General features: G+C 33.2%; 1 protein-coding gene across 3 annotated transcripts; it reads left to right on the forward strand.

The window, feature by feature from the left end:
• The first annotated feature begins 12163 nt into the window (after positions 1-12163).
• Positions 12164-16381, forward strand: LOC133672469 (uncharacterized protein At4g15545). Of its 3 annotated transcripts, none has more exons than XM_062092895.1 (10): positions 12164-12785; positions 13265-13333; positions 13589-13642; positions 13764-13830; positions 13963-14034; positions 14844-15101; positions 15352-15397; positions 15492-15570; positions 15673-15810; positions 16131-16381. In XM_062092895.1, exons 1-9 carry the CDS (start codon positions 12507-12509, stop codon positions 15763-15765), a joined length of 1017 nt encoding a protein of 338 aa, XP_061948879.1. In that variant the 5' UTR covers positions 12164-12506; the 3' UTR covers positions 15766-15810; positions 16131-16381. The 3 variants fall into 3 exon arrangements, with proteins under 3 accessions (XP_061948879.1, XP_061948880.1, XP_061948881.1); XM_062092896.1 differs by having other exon boundaries at positions 16144-16381; XM_062092897.1 differs by having other exon boundaries at positions 12166-12785; positions 13767-13830.
• The last annotated feature ends 1562 nt before the right edge of the window (positions 16382-17943 follow it).

Here is a 17943-nt window from a genome sequence, read left to right on the forward strand (position 1 = left end):
AAGATCTACTTGCATCCTAGGTGTTGTAACCTATTTTTCGATCCCCACACAAAAATAAAAATATAAATATAAATATATAGCCGGAAGAAATTAGAAAAATAATAGGAGGTTGGAGTGCTCAGAAAAGGATCAGAAAAATTGATTAAGGAGGTTCAAAAATACAAGGATTGAAATTTTTTACAGTATATACCTGAATGATGAGAGCCCTGTTGGAAAAGAAAATTTAATTTGAAGAGAAAAGTCCAAAATTGGATATTTATAGACTCAATTGGATTTTATTGAAGGTTTAATTAAATTTATAGAGGGTTTGATTACGAGGGAAATTGATTTTTAAGTCAATTTAGGCTTTAATTGGAAGATATTAAAGTTCTAGGATCAAATTATAATTTTTGAGAGTTGATTTGGTTAAATCAGGGGCTTAATTGCATAAATATTGAAGTTTAATGGCCAATTAGAGACTTAATTGGGAAAATCAGAAACCAATGATCAAATTGGAAAAGGTACGTAAATAGAGGGCCTGTAATTGATCGATTCAGGGACCAAATTGAAGAAATTGAAAGTTTATTAATCAATTGAGGGTCAAAATACACAAATTCAAAACCAAGGATTGAAATGAAAAACACGGCCAACTATAGGGGCGGCTACTGAAATTGGCAGGGATGCAATTGAATTAATTCTTAAAATCCAAATTACATTGTGAGGACTTAAAAGAACAAAGGATAAATTAAGGACTGATCTGGGAAAAATATGTTGGCGCCACATTTAAATGAAACATCGTGTTTTGTATAAAACGACGCCGTTTCATGTTAAAAAAAAAAGGGAAACAGAACGGTGTCGTTTTGAGCGACACTATTCCCCTTTCTTCTTCCCCTGGACGTGCAGCAGGGGAAGAGAAAGCGCTTTTCTTCTTCTTCTTTCCTCATTAACTCCCTCATGTCGCGCACACTGCCAACACCCGAAGCCCCACGCACCCTCATGATGAGAGACCGGGGGAGCCGCGCCCTTCAGCCATGCCTACTAGCCAGCCAACCCGGCACCGTGGCAGGGCTGCAAAGCCCTGCTCCCCATGCGCTGCGATAGGGTGGCAATAGGGACGCCCCCGCTCCCTTTTGCCCTATAAATACCGCCCCAACGCCAGCACGCGAAGGGGGGAGAAAACGGGCAGAGAAATAAAAAATGAAAAGAGAGAAAGGAACAAACCAAAGAGAGGAAAACGGAACAAAAAAGGAAAGAAAAACCGGGAAAGCCATAAACAGGAGAGGGACTGTGAAGGTAGAGGAAAAGGAAAACGAACCGAAAGGGAGGAAAAGCAAACCGAGAGGGACAGTGAGAGGTAAAGGAGAGTGGACCGTGAGGGTTAAGGAAAAACGATACTGACACCGGACGAGGTCGGGTCTTGGAAAGAAACATCATCTAAATCAGAACAAAAGGAAAAGGAAACGCAACAGAAGAAGAGGAGGAGAACGGAAGAGCAGGAGCCTCTTTCTCCACCGTTTGAAACTGTAACGTTGCTATTTGGAGCCGCCGTCTGTGAGCCACGACACCGCCACCGACTTCCATCGCAACACCGCCAGCGAAGCAGCCAAACCAGCAATGCACCGCCTCCTCCGTGCCAGGTAACTCTTCTTCCCCTTCATTGTTTGCATTTTGCTGTTCTTTTTTCACCTGCACGCAGAATGAATAGCATTCTGCATGCAGGAAGAGAGGAGGGAAAATAATTCCCCCCTCTCAGTTATGTTGTTGGGCCAGGCTAATTCTGGCCCAGCATTGTTAGTTTTTTTCCTTCTCTGGGTCGAGCTGGTTCTGACCCAGCCATGTGTTTATGGGCCAGACTGATTCTGGCCCATCCTTACTGTCTGGGCCGGGTCTGGCCCATAAGAAAATAGGAGATTTTGTTGGGCTGAGATCGGCCCAATCCTTTTTGGCCCGAGATCAGCCCAACCCAGTTAGTGGGTCGGCCCAGCCCAGCCCACCTAGTATTATATTAAATACTATTTTTGTATTATTTATATATATAGATATATTAAATAAAAATTAAAAAAAATCCTAAAAAATCCTAAAAAAATTTGTTGATTTTTCTAAATATTTTTATCAAAATTGTTTAATACTGGTATGTATTTTTATACCGTAAAGGTACAAATTCAGTATAAAAAATACCCGGTTTTCGTCAAGACATCAAAAAATAAAATAAAAAAATGTTTTGTTTTCATGCATACGGCCTAGTCTCTCCAATATATATATATATATATATATATATATATATATATATATAAACAAAATCATCACATCATATTTTCATACAACATAGAAAAATTTCAAAAAAGGGTTTTAGCATGCACTTTGGCTTTAATAACAAGTTTGTTAGAGCCATGAGAATTAGGCCAATATTTCAAAAATTCTAAAAAAATCTTTTTGTCTTCTTTTAGATCTGGGATTACGAATTTATATGTAAAATGTATTCCTGATATTAAAAATATAGTTTTTATATAGACATTAGAACGGTTAGGTTTTTACCCGATATAGTATTTGGGATTACGAATTTATACGTAAAACGTATTCCTAATATGAAAAATATAGTTTTCATATAGATGTTAGAACGGTTAGGTTTTTACCCGATAAGATAAGGACCTCCTTATTGAGGAAGACTTTTCTTGAACCATAAATGGACCAATAACTAGAAATACAATAACACCTTAGCTTTTTATCAGACAATCAAACAATGCAGCTTACCTTAAGTAAGGCGTATTTGGGGTGCTAATACTCCCTTTACGCAACCAGTCCCCGTACCCAATCTTTGAGACCAGTTAGGGTTCCTAGTGACCAAAATACTACGTGGCGACTCCGATTCCATTTTTCACTGATAAAAGACAAGAATTTCTTGTCTCCCCATATTTGCTAGATAGATATATACATTTTAGATTTAAAGTGGAAATTTTCGCCATGACGCCGCACACGTGCGACACTAGTTTTGTGACCATGAACCTTATATGACTGGGAGTGTAGAATGGAACACACATTTTTTGAATCCTGGATGAATAGAGATTGGACATAACCTAGTGAATCAAAGCCTTTTTTATTCTCTTTATCATGAATAAAAGGTGAGGATTCTTAATAGACTACTCAAGACTTATGACATGTTAGATTTCAAGCATGGAGGATAAATCATGTAACAACCCGAAATTTTTATAACACTTTTGAAAAATAAACAGGTATTTTTTATATATATAAAGGATATCTCTACAAAGTTTTTACCTAACTGGACAATAGTATATTTTTTGGTTGATCTGTCAAATAAACTTAATACATCTCGTGAATAACCCGTGAGAATTTGTTCTATACTAGGAATTTCTCGTGCCTTAGCTTCATCGTAATGGTAATGTAACCTACAAAATTTGTTATTTATGTTAGCTTTCAATTTTCAACTTAACAAATATTCAAATCATATTAATGAAACAAATCGTTAACCAGTTTTTCATATTTTATTTCATTATGCTCAAATATACATTCATGCATAAGATCTTTTAATCTCACCTTTTTAATGTTTCATCCTTTATATCCCTCATTCGAGATCTTTCATTCATCATAAAATAAATCATTTAATCTTACGAGGTAATTGTATCATATGCTTAAAAATGACATTATCTATAAGAATACTAACAAAAAGAGTTGTTCTTTTAAATTCCATCTCTCTATTTTTATCGTTTAAAATGTTGGCCTTCATGATATCATCCTAACAATTTCATAGTAATTTAGGTCAAACACTTTAATACCGTCGTTCTATGATTACCCTACATAATTATATAACCATTTAAGTTACAACAAGTTTACTTGTTACTAAATTCCATATAGCTAGTACATATTTAATTTCTAACTTTGGTAGTTCATTTACCATGAAATTAAAATTATCATAGCAAATGTTTTATTACACAACCAATATTCTAGCTGAACTTTTATATCTTGTTTATATTAAACAGGACAATTGAAAACCATTGGTCATACGCAGTCATCACCATTGCTAACAAAATTTCATTCCACTGTTATAATTTCCACCAAATTCATAACATGTCAAAAATCATACAACCCCTATTCTAACATAATTACATTACATAAAACAACTAATATGGCATTCTATAATTATACAATAAATGGTTCTTATATTGTATCAATTATATTTTATCACAATAATTTGAAATGCAATACACATACATCATAAATACCCTTGATTATACCATATCCCAATAGTCAATGAACTTTTATTATTATAATTTCTAATCTAACTTTTACACTGTACCATTATTCTTTTTGTCATAAAGGCCATCTTCCATTTTCTGCTTAGATTTATTAGTCTATCAACTATTTCATGCATTCTTCCTAGTTAATACAAACTTTGTCTCCATCCTTCACGAGGATTATGTTTTTATTAATTAAATTTCATTGATATAACATTTATTACCATTAACATGATTACACCACCATAGTTTTGTATTAATTGTTGAATCTTATACAACGTCTCATTAATACTCCGATGAATCAATAATTTAAGCATTAATAGTTTCGTACGAGGCCACTAACCAATTCACAATCTTGGTCTTGAAATTATTACATATCATAACCAAAACCATGTAATTAATTTTACGAAACATCATTTTATTTTTCAATAATATATCATGATCATAAATCAACTTTTCAATCAATCATATGGCACAACAGGACCATTTTACCATATCAATTTTCCTATACATCAATCAATTGATGCTCTTAGTCTCTTATTGAGCACTAGCCCCATTATCGGGTCACTAGATCCAACAACCTATTACTAGATCACTAGTTCCAACCTATCATCAGGCACTAGTTTCTCCATATATCTAGTCTTACATTTACACAACAACTACATATGCAATAAAATCACTTTATTAATCTAAAATCTGACACTATTCATAACACACAAATTTCACTTCGAGATAACAACTATTACATTTCATATCAGTTATATTATCATTAATCCAACCTTTAGCTTTATCGCACATGTGCAGCGTCACGACGATATTCCACTTCATCATATAGGTTTGAGGTAATCGGGAAAATGGGACAGACAAGGAATTCTTGTCTTTTATCAGTGAAAAGCAGGAAGGGGAGTCACCACCTAGTATTTTGGTCACTAAGAACCCTAACTAGTCTTAGAGATCGGGTACGGGGACTGGTTGAGTAAAGGGAATGTATGAGCACCCCAAATACGCCCTACCTAAGGTAAGCTGCATTGTTTAATTGTCTGATAAAAAACTAAGGTCTTGTCATGTTTTTTAATTGTTGGTGTATCTAAGGTTTAAAAAAAGTCTTTCTCTGTAAGAAGATCCTTATCTTATCGGGTAAAAGCCTATTCGTTCTAATGTTTATATAAAAAAACTATCTTTTTAATATTAAGAACATGTTTTATGTGTAAATTCATAATCCCATATACTAAAAGAAAACAAAATATTTTTTGGGTATTTTTTGAAATATTGGCCTAGTTTTCATTGCTTTAATAAACTGGTTATTAAAGCCAAAATACATGCTAAAACATATTTTTAATTTTTTTTCTTTTTGTATGAAAATACGAAACATGAAAACAAGATATTTTTTTTGTTTTATAATTTTTTGCAATGTTTCAACGAAAACTGGGTATTTTAATATCAAACTTGTATCTTTACAGTATAAAAATACAAACCAATATTACGCGAAATTGATTAAAAAAAATATGCAGGAAAATCACAAACTTTTTTGAAAGGATTGTTTTTGGAAATTCTGGGATTGGGCTGGACCTTGCCCAACAATTTTAGTTTGGGTTAGTGCTGCTCAGTCCAATGAATAATGGAGAACTCTCCATTGTTCACATGCTACGTGAATAGTGGAGGACGAGGCTGGTGAAGAAGAATAGGAGGAGGAAAAGAAGCGGACATGCAGTGAGGTGCTGTTGTTCACGGTGGCGGTGTTGTGGTGGTAAGCGGTGGTTCCAGACGGCAGTTACTCCTCTTTTCCCCTGTTTCTGCGTTGCTTTTTCTTTCGATTTATGTTCCCCCGCTTCTCTGTTTCTTCTTCTGTTTCTGACGGTGGTGTTACTATCGTTAGCGGTGCTTCTGGGCATTTCTTCTGGCTGCAATGCAGGTAGTCAAGCTGATGGTGAAGGTTTTGGCGGCCGGAGGCCGCGATGGAGAAAGAGAGAGAAGGGATAGAGGTTCGGCTGGCAGTAGAAAGGAAAGGGGGAGACTAGTTTTTTTGTCGATTTTGGACCAGAAAGAGAGACCATAAAAATAAAATCTATTTATAGGCGATGAAAGAGGGACACTTTGTCTTTTCTAGTGCCAAATATCAGCCCTTGGATTGACCTGAAAGTATCCCGACCATTGGTTCAAAGTAGAAATGATGAACTGTCAATTTTGTGCAGGAAAATGGCTGGTCGGATTGGCCACTTTGGGGCGGTACCACTGCCTCTACAGCCTCGATCAACCCGAATAGCTTACATTGTCATGTAGTCAAGTGTCAGGGGATCGTTTGCGTGCAAGTTTTTTCTAATTTGGTGAAGAAACGAGGCGTCAAACGCCTTGGGAAGGAGGCCTGTCGGGCAGGCCCTCTGAAGAAGAAGATGAACAATATTCTTTCTGCCAATTACGCTTTAGTCCTTTAATTTATGATTTATCTTTAATTTCACCCCTGATTGGTCTCAAACTTTCAATTTTGTTCAATTTCACTCTTGACAAACTTCAATTCAAACCCTATATTTCATCACCCTTTTCCCTTTGGTCCCTAGTTTTGAATTTATTCAATTAAGTTCTTAATTGGCCATCAAACTTCAATATTTATGCAATTAAGCCCCTAATTTGACCAAATCAACTCTCAAAAATTCTAATTTAACCCTATAACTTTAATTTCTTTCAATTAAAGCTCAAATTGACTTAAAAAACAAATTTTCTTGCAATCAAACCCTCCATAAACTCAATTAAACCTTCAATAAAATTTAATTGAGTCCATAAACATTTGATTTTGAACATTTCTTTCTCAAATTGAATTTTTTTTGTCAATAAAACTCTCATCAGTCAATGATATACGGTCAAATTTTAATTTTTGTATTTTTAAACCTCCTCAACCAATTTCTAGCTATTTTCTCGGCGCTTTGGCATCCTCTTCTTACTGTTATTATTTTTTGGATTTTTTTTGTTTTTAATTCGAATATATTTTTTTGATTTTTAGAAGAGAAAAGTGAATTTGAGGAATAAACCAAAAATAGTTATGACAAGCTTCATTCAGGGTAGCTAGTCGATCACATTTATTTCGTTGTTATATACAATCCTATATATACACAAACACATTTAAAGAAATGAAAATAAATCAACTCTTACAAATTTTACAAAATAAAAGGATCAAGGTGCAAGGTACCTACCTTAGGTTTATGTACGTACTGTTGCTTCCTACTATTGTCTTATCCTTGCAACCTCTCTTATACCATAACAAGATTTAATTTCACAATCAATAACTCTCATTCATACCAAAATTACATTCAAAGTATTCATTTTTTTTTTTCAAAATTACACATGCACAAACTTAAGTATGTTCATTCATTCATGTATTTTTCATTTTTATCCTTACAATCATTTATTCAAATTTCTATATCAAGAATAACTTCTCAAGCAAAATAATTGTTACTTACTCAAATCAATGTAACTCATATATGTTGAACATTGTTTAGTATTTCTTTCATAACTCAACTTTTAGAACTTAGATCTAGGTATGGTTTAATCATTTTGAAAAGCTAAGACATGTATATTTAGTTTTAAGAGGGAAGAGAAATCAAATTCGGGTATTAGCATACTAAACATTACTCATTTCACACACACATACAATTTGTTTATCAAGGTATAACATGACGTGTTTGTGGCCTTCAGTCCTTAACTGGAGTTTTGTAGCTCCAAATCAAGCAATGTCAGTTTCTAATGAAATTAACATATTCAAGCACAACTTTCATGAAGGAACATGTCCAAATGTCTATCACTATCTAGTCTCAAATCTAGCTAAAAATTAATGAGCAAAACTTATCATGTGACATATAGCCTGACCCCTTTTTAGTATTTCATCCATATATAAATTTACATAACTCCAAATAAAGTAAAACTTGTTTCAATTGAAATTTAGCACACTTATTTACAACTCTCATGAAGAAGAATGTTTCAAAATTTATCAATAGCAAGTCCCAAACCTAACTAGAAGTTAGAAAACAAAATTTTCTAGTAGGATTTAGTTTTGTTTGGACCTTTACTCGATGTTTAACTTATATATAAAATCATATAATTCAAAATTAATCAAGAACAATTTTATTTGAAAAATAACATCCATATATACAACTTTCTTAAAGAAACTAACTCCAAATTGCATCATTTCAAGTTCAAGATCGACAATTACAGTAACATCAGAAATATGTCTAGGAGTTGGTTTGGTTTGGACATTTCCTTAGTTTTTAGCTCATATCTAGAGTTATATCACTCCAATTTAATCAAGCACAATCTCATTTAAAAGATAACATAAATATCTACAACTTTCCTAAAGAAACCAACTCTAAATTTTATTATTTTCAAGTTCTGATATTTATGGGATGTCAAAACAGCCCCTATTTTCGTTAAAATTTGGATTGTCATAACAACCCCTTTTTCTTCCTATTTAGGCAGCCAAAGAAAGCCTTCTTCCATACCTTATTTCATTTTAGAATAACTATCAATCAAAGTAACCTTTTTATCCAAACTTTTATTAACTTTAGCCAAAATTCAGAATTCATTCCATCTTTCTTGATTCCCATTTAATCATGTTAATTCTTACCACTAACATATAATTACACTTAATAAGTTAACTATTTGTCATGCCAATTATTTCAACAATTCCATTTTACATATTCTAAAATATGCTCTTAACATGTAATTCACGTTTCTTACCTATAAGTTCCTTAATTTTCCCACACATTATTGCTAAACACATTCATTCATATATATATATATATATATATATATATATATATATATATATATATATATATATATATATATAAACTCCTAATCAATTAAACTAATTGCATAACCATAAATCATTTATCTCATCAAGGTCTTCACAATTCGATCTTCGATTGTTCATAAATTTTTCATAAAACATGTTTATCCAACTCAATTTTTAAATGTTAACCCATTAATACAATCCTTCAACATTTATACATATATTCAAATTCACAATAAACTAGCAAAAAAATCAATTGAAATTTGATAACTTATTTAATTCAATTCTAATCATTATCAACACATTATCATATACTAAATACATATAAAAATTAAATATTCACTTTAGTTCTATAATTCTCCTTTTTTTTTTTACCTATTTTTGGTTGGCCACTCCCTAAAATTTTTCCATCTCCCATAATTTTACTTTTCTTCGATAACATCATCTAAACCCATCATAATCATCATCATTTATCACAAGAAAAACATCTACTTTACACAATTTCAATAATTTCATAAACCCTAGTTTCCTCACAATCTAGTAATTTCTATACTCTACTCCAAAAACATAATTAAACATGAAATTCTTGTATAAAAACAACTTACCTAGATATTTTGAGCCCAAATCAAGTGTCATTGCATTATTCAGTTTACTATTCACCTTCTTCCTCCTTAGATTCTTCACTTTCTCTCACTAAAACCTCACTTTAAATTCCTAACTTTCTTGCTTTCTTTTAATTCCTTTGTTTCTTTGAGAAATTTTAGTTAGAATCACTCATTCACTCCTTACTTCCATGTTTTTTCTTTGAATTCTCTCCTCACTTAAGCTTTCTCGCCCTCTCATTTTTTTATTCTTCTTTTTTTTTTTCTAGTAGACCCGTTAGTTATAAATAAAGGAAGAACTGAATTTTTCCTAGTTTTCCACTTATTTATGAAACTGCCACTAGAAAATTTGTATGATATTTTTTTAATTTTGTTCGACTATTACCAATTTATATATCCTTCTCAAACTCCAATTGCTCTGAAATTATAGTTCAAGGTAGAACAACATGTCAGGAGTCTACTCATAAAATTACAGCCCGATCTAATAGTCAGATTAAGATTTATGCTTGATACCATAAAACTGGTCGGTAGATGATTTTACTCAAAAATCCAATTTTTCTTGTTTAATCCTTACATAAATCATATCAATTATTCCTCTAAACTCTCAAGGGAATTTTATCATTTTAAAAAAGAATTAGGGAGCTTAGAAGGTTATTCAAAATCTATGATATAATTGATATCAAACATAGGTGGTGAAGAATCAGGAAGCTCAGGAGGCTGCTCAAAATCTATGACAAGTTGGGTGTCAAGCATAGTGGTTAAGGAATTAGGGAACTCATAATAAATACTTCTTAAAACTCTCATAATATTGTACTTCCTTCTTTAGGTAATTCTACTAGAGAGTCTCTAGAAACTTTTACAATTAAAAAAAAACAAAAGTGACTCTTTATGAACTTCCTTTTCAAACTTTTTTGGACTTATTAAGCTAGCCATATTTACCTTTTTAGGTAGTTCCACTAAAGAGTTTCTTGAAATTTCTTTTACAACTAAACCAGATACAAAAAGGTGTTCCTTAACCTCATTCTCAAACTCATTTAGACTCATTGTATTAAGTTCTTGTTCCTTCAATATCTCATTTCTTGTTTTTATTGCTAGGTTTTGGTATTAATCCAATGAGTTTGATATTTCTACCTTTAAAAGCAAAAGAACATAAATTTAATCGACTAGAAATGGTGATGTCTAAATCATATATTCATGGCCTATCTAAAATGACATGTCCTACATTAATTGGAGTTATACCACACCAAATCTCATCGTGATATTTTAGAAATTTGATAGGGAACAAACATCTCTCATTAACTACTAAGGAGTTATTATTAACTTACAATGTATTATTATATAGCTTAAGACGGGGGGAATTTGTTTAGGTCTAAGTGAGCTATAATATTTGAAGATATTACATTGATACAACTTCCATTATCAATGATAATCTTGCAACCCTTATCCTTACACTTGATATAGGTGTGAAAGATAATAGTCCTTCAACCTCAGGTTGTGTCAAGGCATATCTAACGACACCTAACCTCATTGTCTTAAACTCTACGATGTTTTGTTTATGATTGATTCTAAAGATATCACTCAAGGTCGAATCCATGATAGTTATAAACTTAAATTTGGATATTAGATGACTATTCACACATATAGGCAACTCTAACTTAGAAATAGAATTGAGATCACATACGATTCCTGCATGTGAAATCACAATATAAAAATAAAATTAATTTTTTTTATATGAAGATTAACCAAAAACAAAATACACTAACAAAATTTTAAGCGTTTATTGATAGACCTTTAAGTGTAAATGATTAATCAATTACAATGTCATAAGCAAGGACTCACAATTATCAAAGAGGACTAGATGCTAGATAACAATGACGAAAAAGGTTGATGAGTCAAAATTAAAAGATAAAAATGCAAGGTGGGATTTTTCTTAGGCAAAAAAAGTAATATTAAGGACAACTTTAAATAACATGTGTAAAACTAGAAAAGTAAAACTCAATAAATTGAAAAATTCAAATCGTTAAATTTATGTTTTCAGATCATTTTGATGTGTTGATCTCAAAAATGATTTTTTTAAAATGAAAAAAATTATTTTGATTCATTTTTAAGCGAAAAGCACTTTGAACCGCAATCGTAACCGCTATTACAATTCCAAATAGACCTGACAATGATTGATAATTAACATTATACATTTTATACAATCATTACCAAAAACAAATACTCAATGCCTCTTGGAAAGCTTTAAACTATTCCATTTATTTTAAGATATCACATTTAATTCTCAAATTTTTTTGTTTTGATATACTAAAACAAAAGAAGATAGATAGACTCAATGGTTTCTTATCAAACAATTTGGTTTAGTGGAGCATCAAAATTTTCCCCTTTTCATCTTTTAGATAAAGTAAAATTTTTATTTTTTTTCTAGTAGGTATATTATGAGCCAATTCAAACGGCAATCCCCGGGTTATAAAAATAGAAATGTATGATAAATCATAAAAATATAATTTAGTAATTTAATTAAATATTGCGCTGGAGCTGATCACTTGCCATACATTAGTAGAAAGTTGAAACTTGGGCTTAGATTATTAGATAGAAAACCCTCCCTCCCTGTCCAAGTTTCAAACCTAGAGGAAGACAACTAACCCTCTAATAATTCAAATTTATTACACCAACATCACCACCACCACCACCTCTTCCCACCACCACCAAACCCAAACACACATCTTTCCGTCCTTTTCAAATTAGAACTTCACTTGTTTTTATTAGTATTACTATCATTATTATTATTGCCTTTTACCTCTCCTCCCTCCTGCAACAAAAAACACAACACCATCCTTAACCAAACCCAAAAAAAAAAAAAACACAACTTCATCTCTGTTCTAATAATCAGTAACTATGTCACAGCTTACAACAGGAGGGACTGATTTTAGCTTACCAGATGAGATCTTAGCGGTGATACCAATGGACCCATATGATCAATTGGATCTAGCACGGAAGATTACTTCCATGGCAATTGCATCCCGCGTCTCCTATTTGGAATCTGAAAGGGGTCGGATGAAGCAGAGGATGTTCGATAAGGATCGGATTATTTATGAGCTTCGAGAGAAATTGGGTCACTTGCAACGTGTCTGCCAGGAATCTGAGTCTAAATTGAGTCTCGCACTTGATGAAAATGTGAGTAGGTGGTCTTCATAAAGGCTTAAGTGAGAGAAAGTTTGTGACCTTTTTTGTTGTTGGGTTTTGGCTATTTAGTTTTTTATATATATATATATGTGTGTGTGTGTGTCTATATATATATATATATATATATATATTTTCAAATGAATTTGATGGTGGGTTTTTGTATTTTGTTAGGGAAGGAAGATAAAAGATTGATTTCTTTTTTCTTTTTCCGTTTTTTGGTTTTGAATTTGTTGGGGGAAAAGAAAGGAACAGAATCGCTATTATATATATTTCAAATGGGAGTTTGAAAAAAAATGGGGTATTTTGTTTAATTTGATTGATTTTTGATATAGGTTTTAGAAAATAAATGGTGGGTTTTTTGTTTTATTGGGAAGGGAATAGACAATATTTTTTTTTTCTAATCTTATTTGGTGATTATTAGTATTTGTTAACAGAATTGAATCTGATCATTGTTTTGATATTAAATGAAGGTGAAACTTTCGAAGGAAAATGATTCATTGGCAATGACTGCAAAGAAACTTGGACGTGATTTGGCAAAGGTGAGATTCTAGACTTCTAGTTATTCAAAATGCTTGTATTTTTTTCTTCCTGTTTTGCTTACATGGGTCGTCTCTGTTTAGGATTCTGTTAACATCTTACACCTAAACACAGCAACAACAATAGCTGTTTGCTGATTAGCCTTCATTGTTTCATCTTTATAAAAGAATGTCATTTTGTATATTTAGTCTAGGGTGTTGCTTATGATGTTTGACATTTGCCGAAAGGAACTATTAAAACGTTTTGAGTATTGGCAGTTGGAGACGTTTAAGAGGCAACTGATGCAGTCACTGAGTGATGATAATTCATCGGTAAGATGGCACATTTAGCTATTATAGGTCATTTGATTTATAATTCAAGTTAATAATGATTTTTTATATGTAGAGTTTGTTTTTGGAAGTTTAAGAGACACTGATTAGTTGTATTATTTAGCAGCAAGCTGAAACTGTGGATATTGGTACCTGTGATCAATCAGTTCCTAGAGCCTATTCTGAAAAAGGTACTAATAACCTGGCTTGATAAAGTTTGTTTCTACTGAGTAAACTCTTTGAAATAAAACCATGATGCATACTAACTGTTTTCTCCCTGGAAATTACCAATTTTCTTATCTCCACACTTTCTTGCTTTGTAGATGAGGGGATGAATGGCTATGTGGCCCACCATAATTTCAATGGATCTACAGATATGGGAAACACTGATGAGGGTATTTGACTGCTCTTCTTTTATTATTATTATTATTTTTGTAATATATATGGTTATGTTTTTTCTAGAATAGATCCCTTCATCTGTTGTGGTATCCTGTATTAAAGTGTATCTATTTTGAGTGGTTTAAGTAGGGTTCTGTTACCTTTTGTGCATTCATTTTTAGCTACTTTTCAAACATAAACAATAGACTGCATTTATTTAAGTAGTAAGGTAGCATTTTACTACAACATCATCTAGCATAGTAAGAGTCGCAAATGAGAATCTGCACAAATCATTCCAATTGAAAATTTACAGCTATAATTTTTGATATTGATGATGTAATGCGTTAATGTGCCATCATTCAGAGGGAAAGGTCTTGTTCAAATACGACTGCCTTAAAAATATAGTGAAACCAGTGGTTATTGGATTTTTATCTTAATTCTCAAGAACTGAGTATCAAGAAAGTTGCTCTTTGTATTCAGCTCTACCCTTTTATCTAAAAATGTTAATTTTACTGAAACAAGCCTCTTGCTGCCTGTTGTATAATTTTCCCCATTCTATTGTGAGAGATTTTGTGATTTCTTCAATTGCTAAATGGTTACCACAATATGCATCTTGGAGTATATTTGTATCCTATAGCAGACGCTTTTTATGTGTATTATTTTATTTTTTGATTATTGGTTGATTGATGTTAAACAGGCTAGCTTTTATGAAATCTGGTGATTTCTTGTGATTACATGAGGTTATTACTGAATGATAATATTACTGCTAAGAGGGCTAACTGTACATGTTATTCATGAATTATAAGCTGATTGTTTGGTCTAACAGCTCCAAGGCATGCTGGGCAAAGATATTCTATCACTCCATATATTACACCACGACTTACTCCATCTGGAACCCCAAAAATTATTTCTACTAGTGCATCTCCTAAAGGTTATTCTGCTGCTGGATCTCCTCAGAAAACCCCAGGTGCAACATCTCCTACAAAGCCTCAATATGATGGACGAGCTCCCCTTTCTTCATGGTACCCATCAAGCCAGCAATCATCAGCGGCAAATTCTCCTCCCCGGGGACATCCAATTCCAGGTTTATATCTCTTATGATTTCAAATTTTCATATATCAATATCAGACCATTTGCAACACATCTGTTTGTTTGCTGCTATTGTTTGTTAGTCTAGTCTCCTCTTACAGTTTACCAAGCAGGTATCTGTTCTGGTGCTCATTCTGTTGTGTTATTTGTTGATTGATGTCTATGGAATCTTACAATCCTATCACAATTTAATATAACATTTTTTCATCTGACATTATTTGATTTTATAATGGAATTTTCTTTAGGGCGTGCTCCACGTGTGGATGGAAAGGAGTTCTTTCGTCAGGCCAGGTTAGTCTAGTATTTTGATTGTATCAGCTATGCAAATTTATAGCTCTATTATTTGTGTTCTTCTATCACTGATTTGGTTACATTTGCGATTTAGGAGTCGCCTATCATATGAACAGTTCAGTGCATTTCTGGCTAACATCAAGAAACTAAATGGTCAAGAGCAAACTCGAGAGGTTGCATTGAATCCTTCAATTTACAAAATATATTGATGCAATTGAATGTTTCATACTTCGTTTGTTGATAGGAGTAACATGTTTTTGTATATTATCTTTCAGGAAACTTTAAGGAAAGCAGAAGAGATATTCGGGACAGATAACAAAGATCTTTATTTTTCATTCCGAGGATTGCTTAATCGCAACATACACTAGGCCTCAAGCTGTCATGTAGCTAGCAAGGTTCTAGATAGAAATCAGGTATGCATGTTCCTAGTCTTCAGTCTGTGTGTCAGAGGTTGGGTGGTGTGTGGGGGTAAGTTTCTGTTCTGGTTTATAAAGAGGAAATGATTTTGCCAATATCCCTGGATGAAACCTTTTAGGGCTCTCTCCTTCTCATCTGGGTGTTTGCATACTCGCACATGAACTTTCATTGGTTTGAAGCTGCCTTGCTGAAATAAACCTTTTGTTTTTGTAGTTTATCAGTAATGACTATTTTTGTGTAATTTAATATCACTGATTTCAAATATTTATCATCTTCACAAAGCTCTGAACAGGTTCTATTCTAACTCAACCGACAGCCATGCTTTGTAGGTCGTGGATCAGAGTCGTTCCCATCTTCTATGAGGATTGCTTTGGCATAAATTCTCCAAGGCATATGACTTGTCGGAAAAAAAGTTACCTGTTTATTTTCAGCAACTAGAATTGTTAGGCATATTCTGTGTAAATAATCGGAGTTATTTGCATGACCTGCCCGACCATAAGTGCTTGTCGACATTACCTTCGCAAGATTTTGATTTATTTACATTCATATAAGAGGTAATTTTCTTCAGTGTGGCATTATCCATCACCCCTCACCTCATCTCTCTCTCCCTCCGCCCCTCCCTCACTGCTAAGCTCTTCGAGTTCCAACGGTAACCTGCAATAAATATAAATCAATCAAGAAGGATCTTTGAAGTTGCATCTTAAACTGTGAATTGTTGAAGCAGCGGGTGTTTATCAGGCAATCTTAATGAGAACCTGCACCCATTTTTTTTTCCCAGTCATAAACGCAATCGAGCGATAATTAAACATATACAATCCCTGCCATGATGCCAGAATATTTGGCATATGAAAGCTCCATGTTAAAACAGGCCATTGGCAAAAGCAAAACAGGATTAGGGGATTATTGCTTGATTAATAATTAATTTGTTCTTCGCAACATCTCAATATTTTTTCACGAGGGATTGTCTTTCATGCTTATTTATACGTCCTTTTTCTGTCGCAAGAACATTGCTGTTTCAGTCAAATCTTCTGCCAGATTTGCACAAGAAAAGCAACCTGATATCAGGGGGCATTGCCAAGCTGCTTGCACGAGAAAAGCTTGACAAATCTTTGTACAAAGGATCCTCTCAACATGCCTAAGAGAAAAACAAAAGCAGTGTCCTCTATAGAACAAGAATACTTCTAGAGTTGAAATAATTAAAGAATAGGTAAAGTGCTGTAGTGATTTTATGCTTCAAAAAAGATACAGCTTAGATTCACTTCCAGGCCTCATGCACCAACATGAGGTTGTTGGACCATGAATAGAGAGCCCACTTGGAAGAGAGGATAAAAAAGACATCAGATGCAATTCTGTCAGATCATGACAGTACCTCCCCCAAAGCCCCTAACTACGACTGTCACAAGTAACTGTGATCAATTCCCTCGAGAATTTGTTTGGTTCTTTCGTAGATTGAGAGAATATATAGGATTAAGTTACCTCCTCAATGGCAATGGTGGGGAAAGAGATATCTAGAATAGCTAACCTCAAGATTGTAGCTGCAAACTAGGGTGAAAACTGAAAAGCACCATACATTTCTGGAAGAAGGAAAAAAGAAGCTGCTTTTATTCATATAATCTCTAGGATTTTTTAACCATGTTTGGGCCCTCTGAAATATCTAAAAACTACGTCCCCCTCTCTGGAATATGTAAATTTTTTAGAAATAAGAACACCGCTTAATTAAGGAGGGAACCATTCTTTAAACACAAGTGGGCAGAAACATCACGGGATTGCTGGCTAAGTTGGTTGATGGGATATGAAGGGAAGGGCAGGCAGAGGCACCTGATACGATGAGTACTGTCTAAACAAAAAAAATCCTCATGAGTCATATCTCTTCCGTTGTCTCTTCCTCATTTTGCTTTTTGTGGCAAATGGCTCATGAAAAGATAAACCTTTGAACTAGAAGCAACCCCCCTAGTGTCCTTTATTTAGCAGTTTCATTGTATTTTTTGTATTCCCATGTTGCCCTTTTGATTTATCTAAATCTGTGTTGATACAGTATAGGTAAACCAGGAATCTTTTTTTTCCTTCCTTTCTTCTAAAGATAACTAAAGATTGTGCAATATGTTTAGATAACTCTTTCAAAGAAATCT

The sequence above is a fragment of the Populus nigra genome, chromosome 14, assembly GCF_951802175.1.
Source record: "Populus nigra chromosome 14, ddPopNigr1.1, whole genome shotgun sequence".
Classification (NCBI taxonomy): Eukaryota; Viridiplantae; Streptophyta; class Magnoliopsida; order Malpighiales; family Salicaceae; genus Populus; species Populus nigra.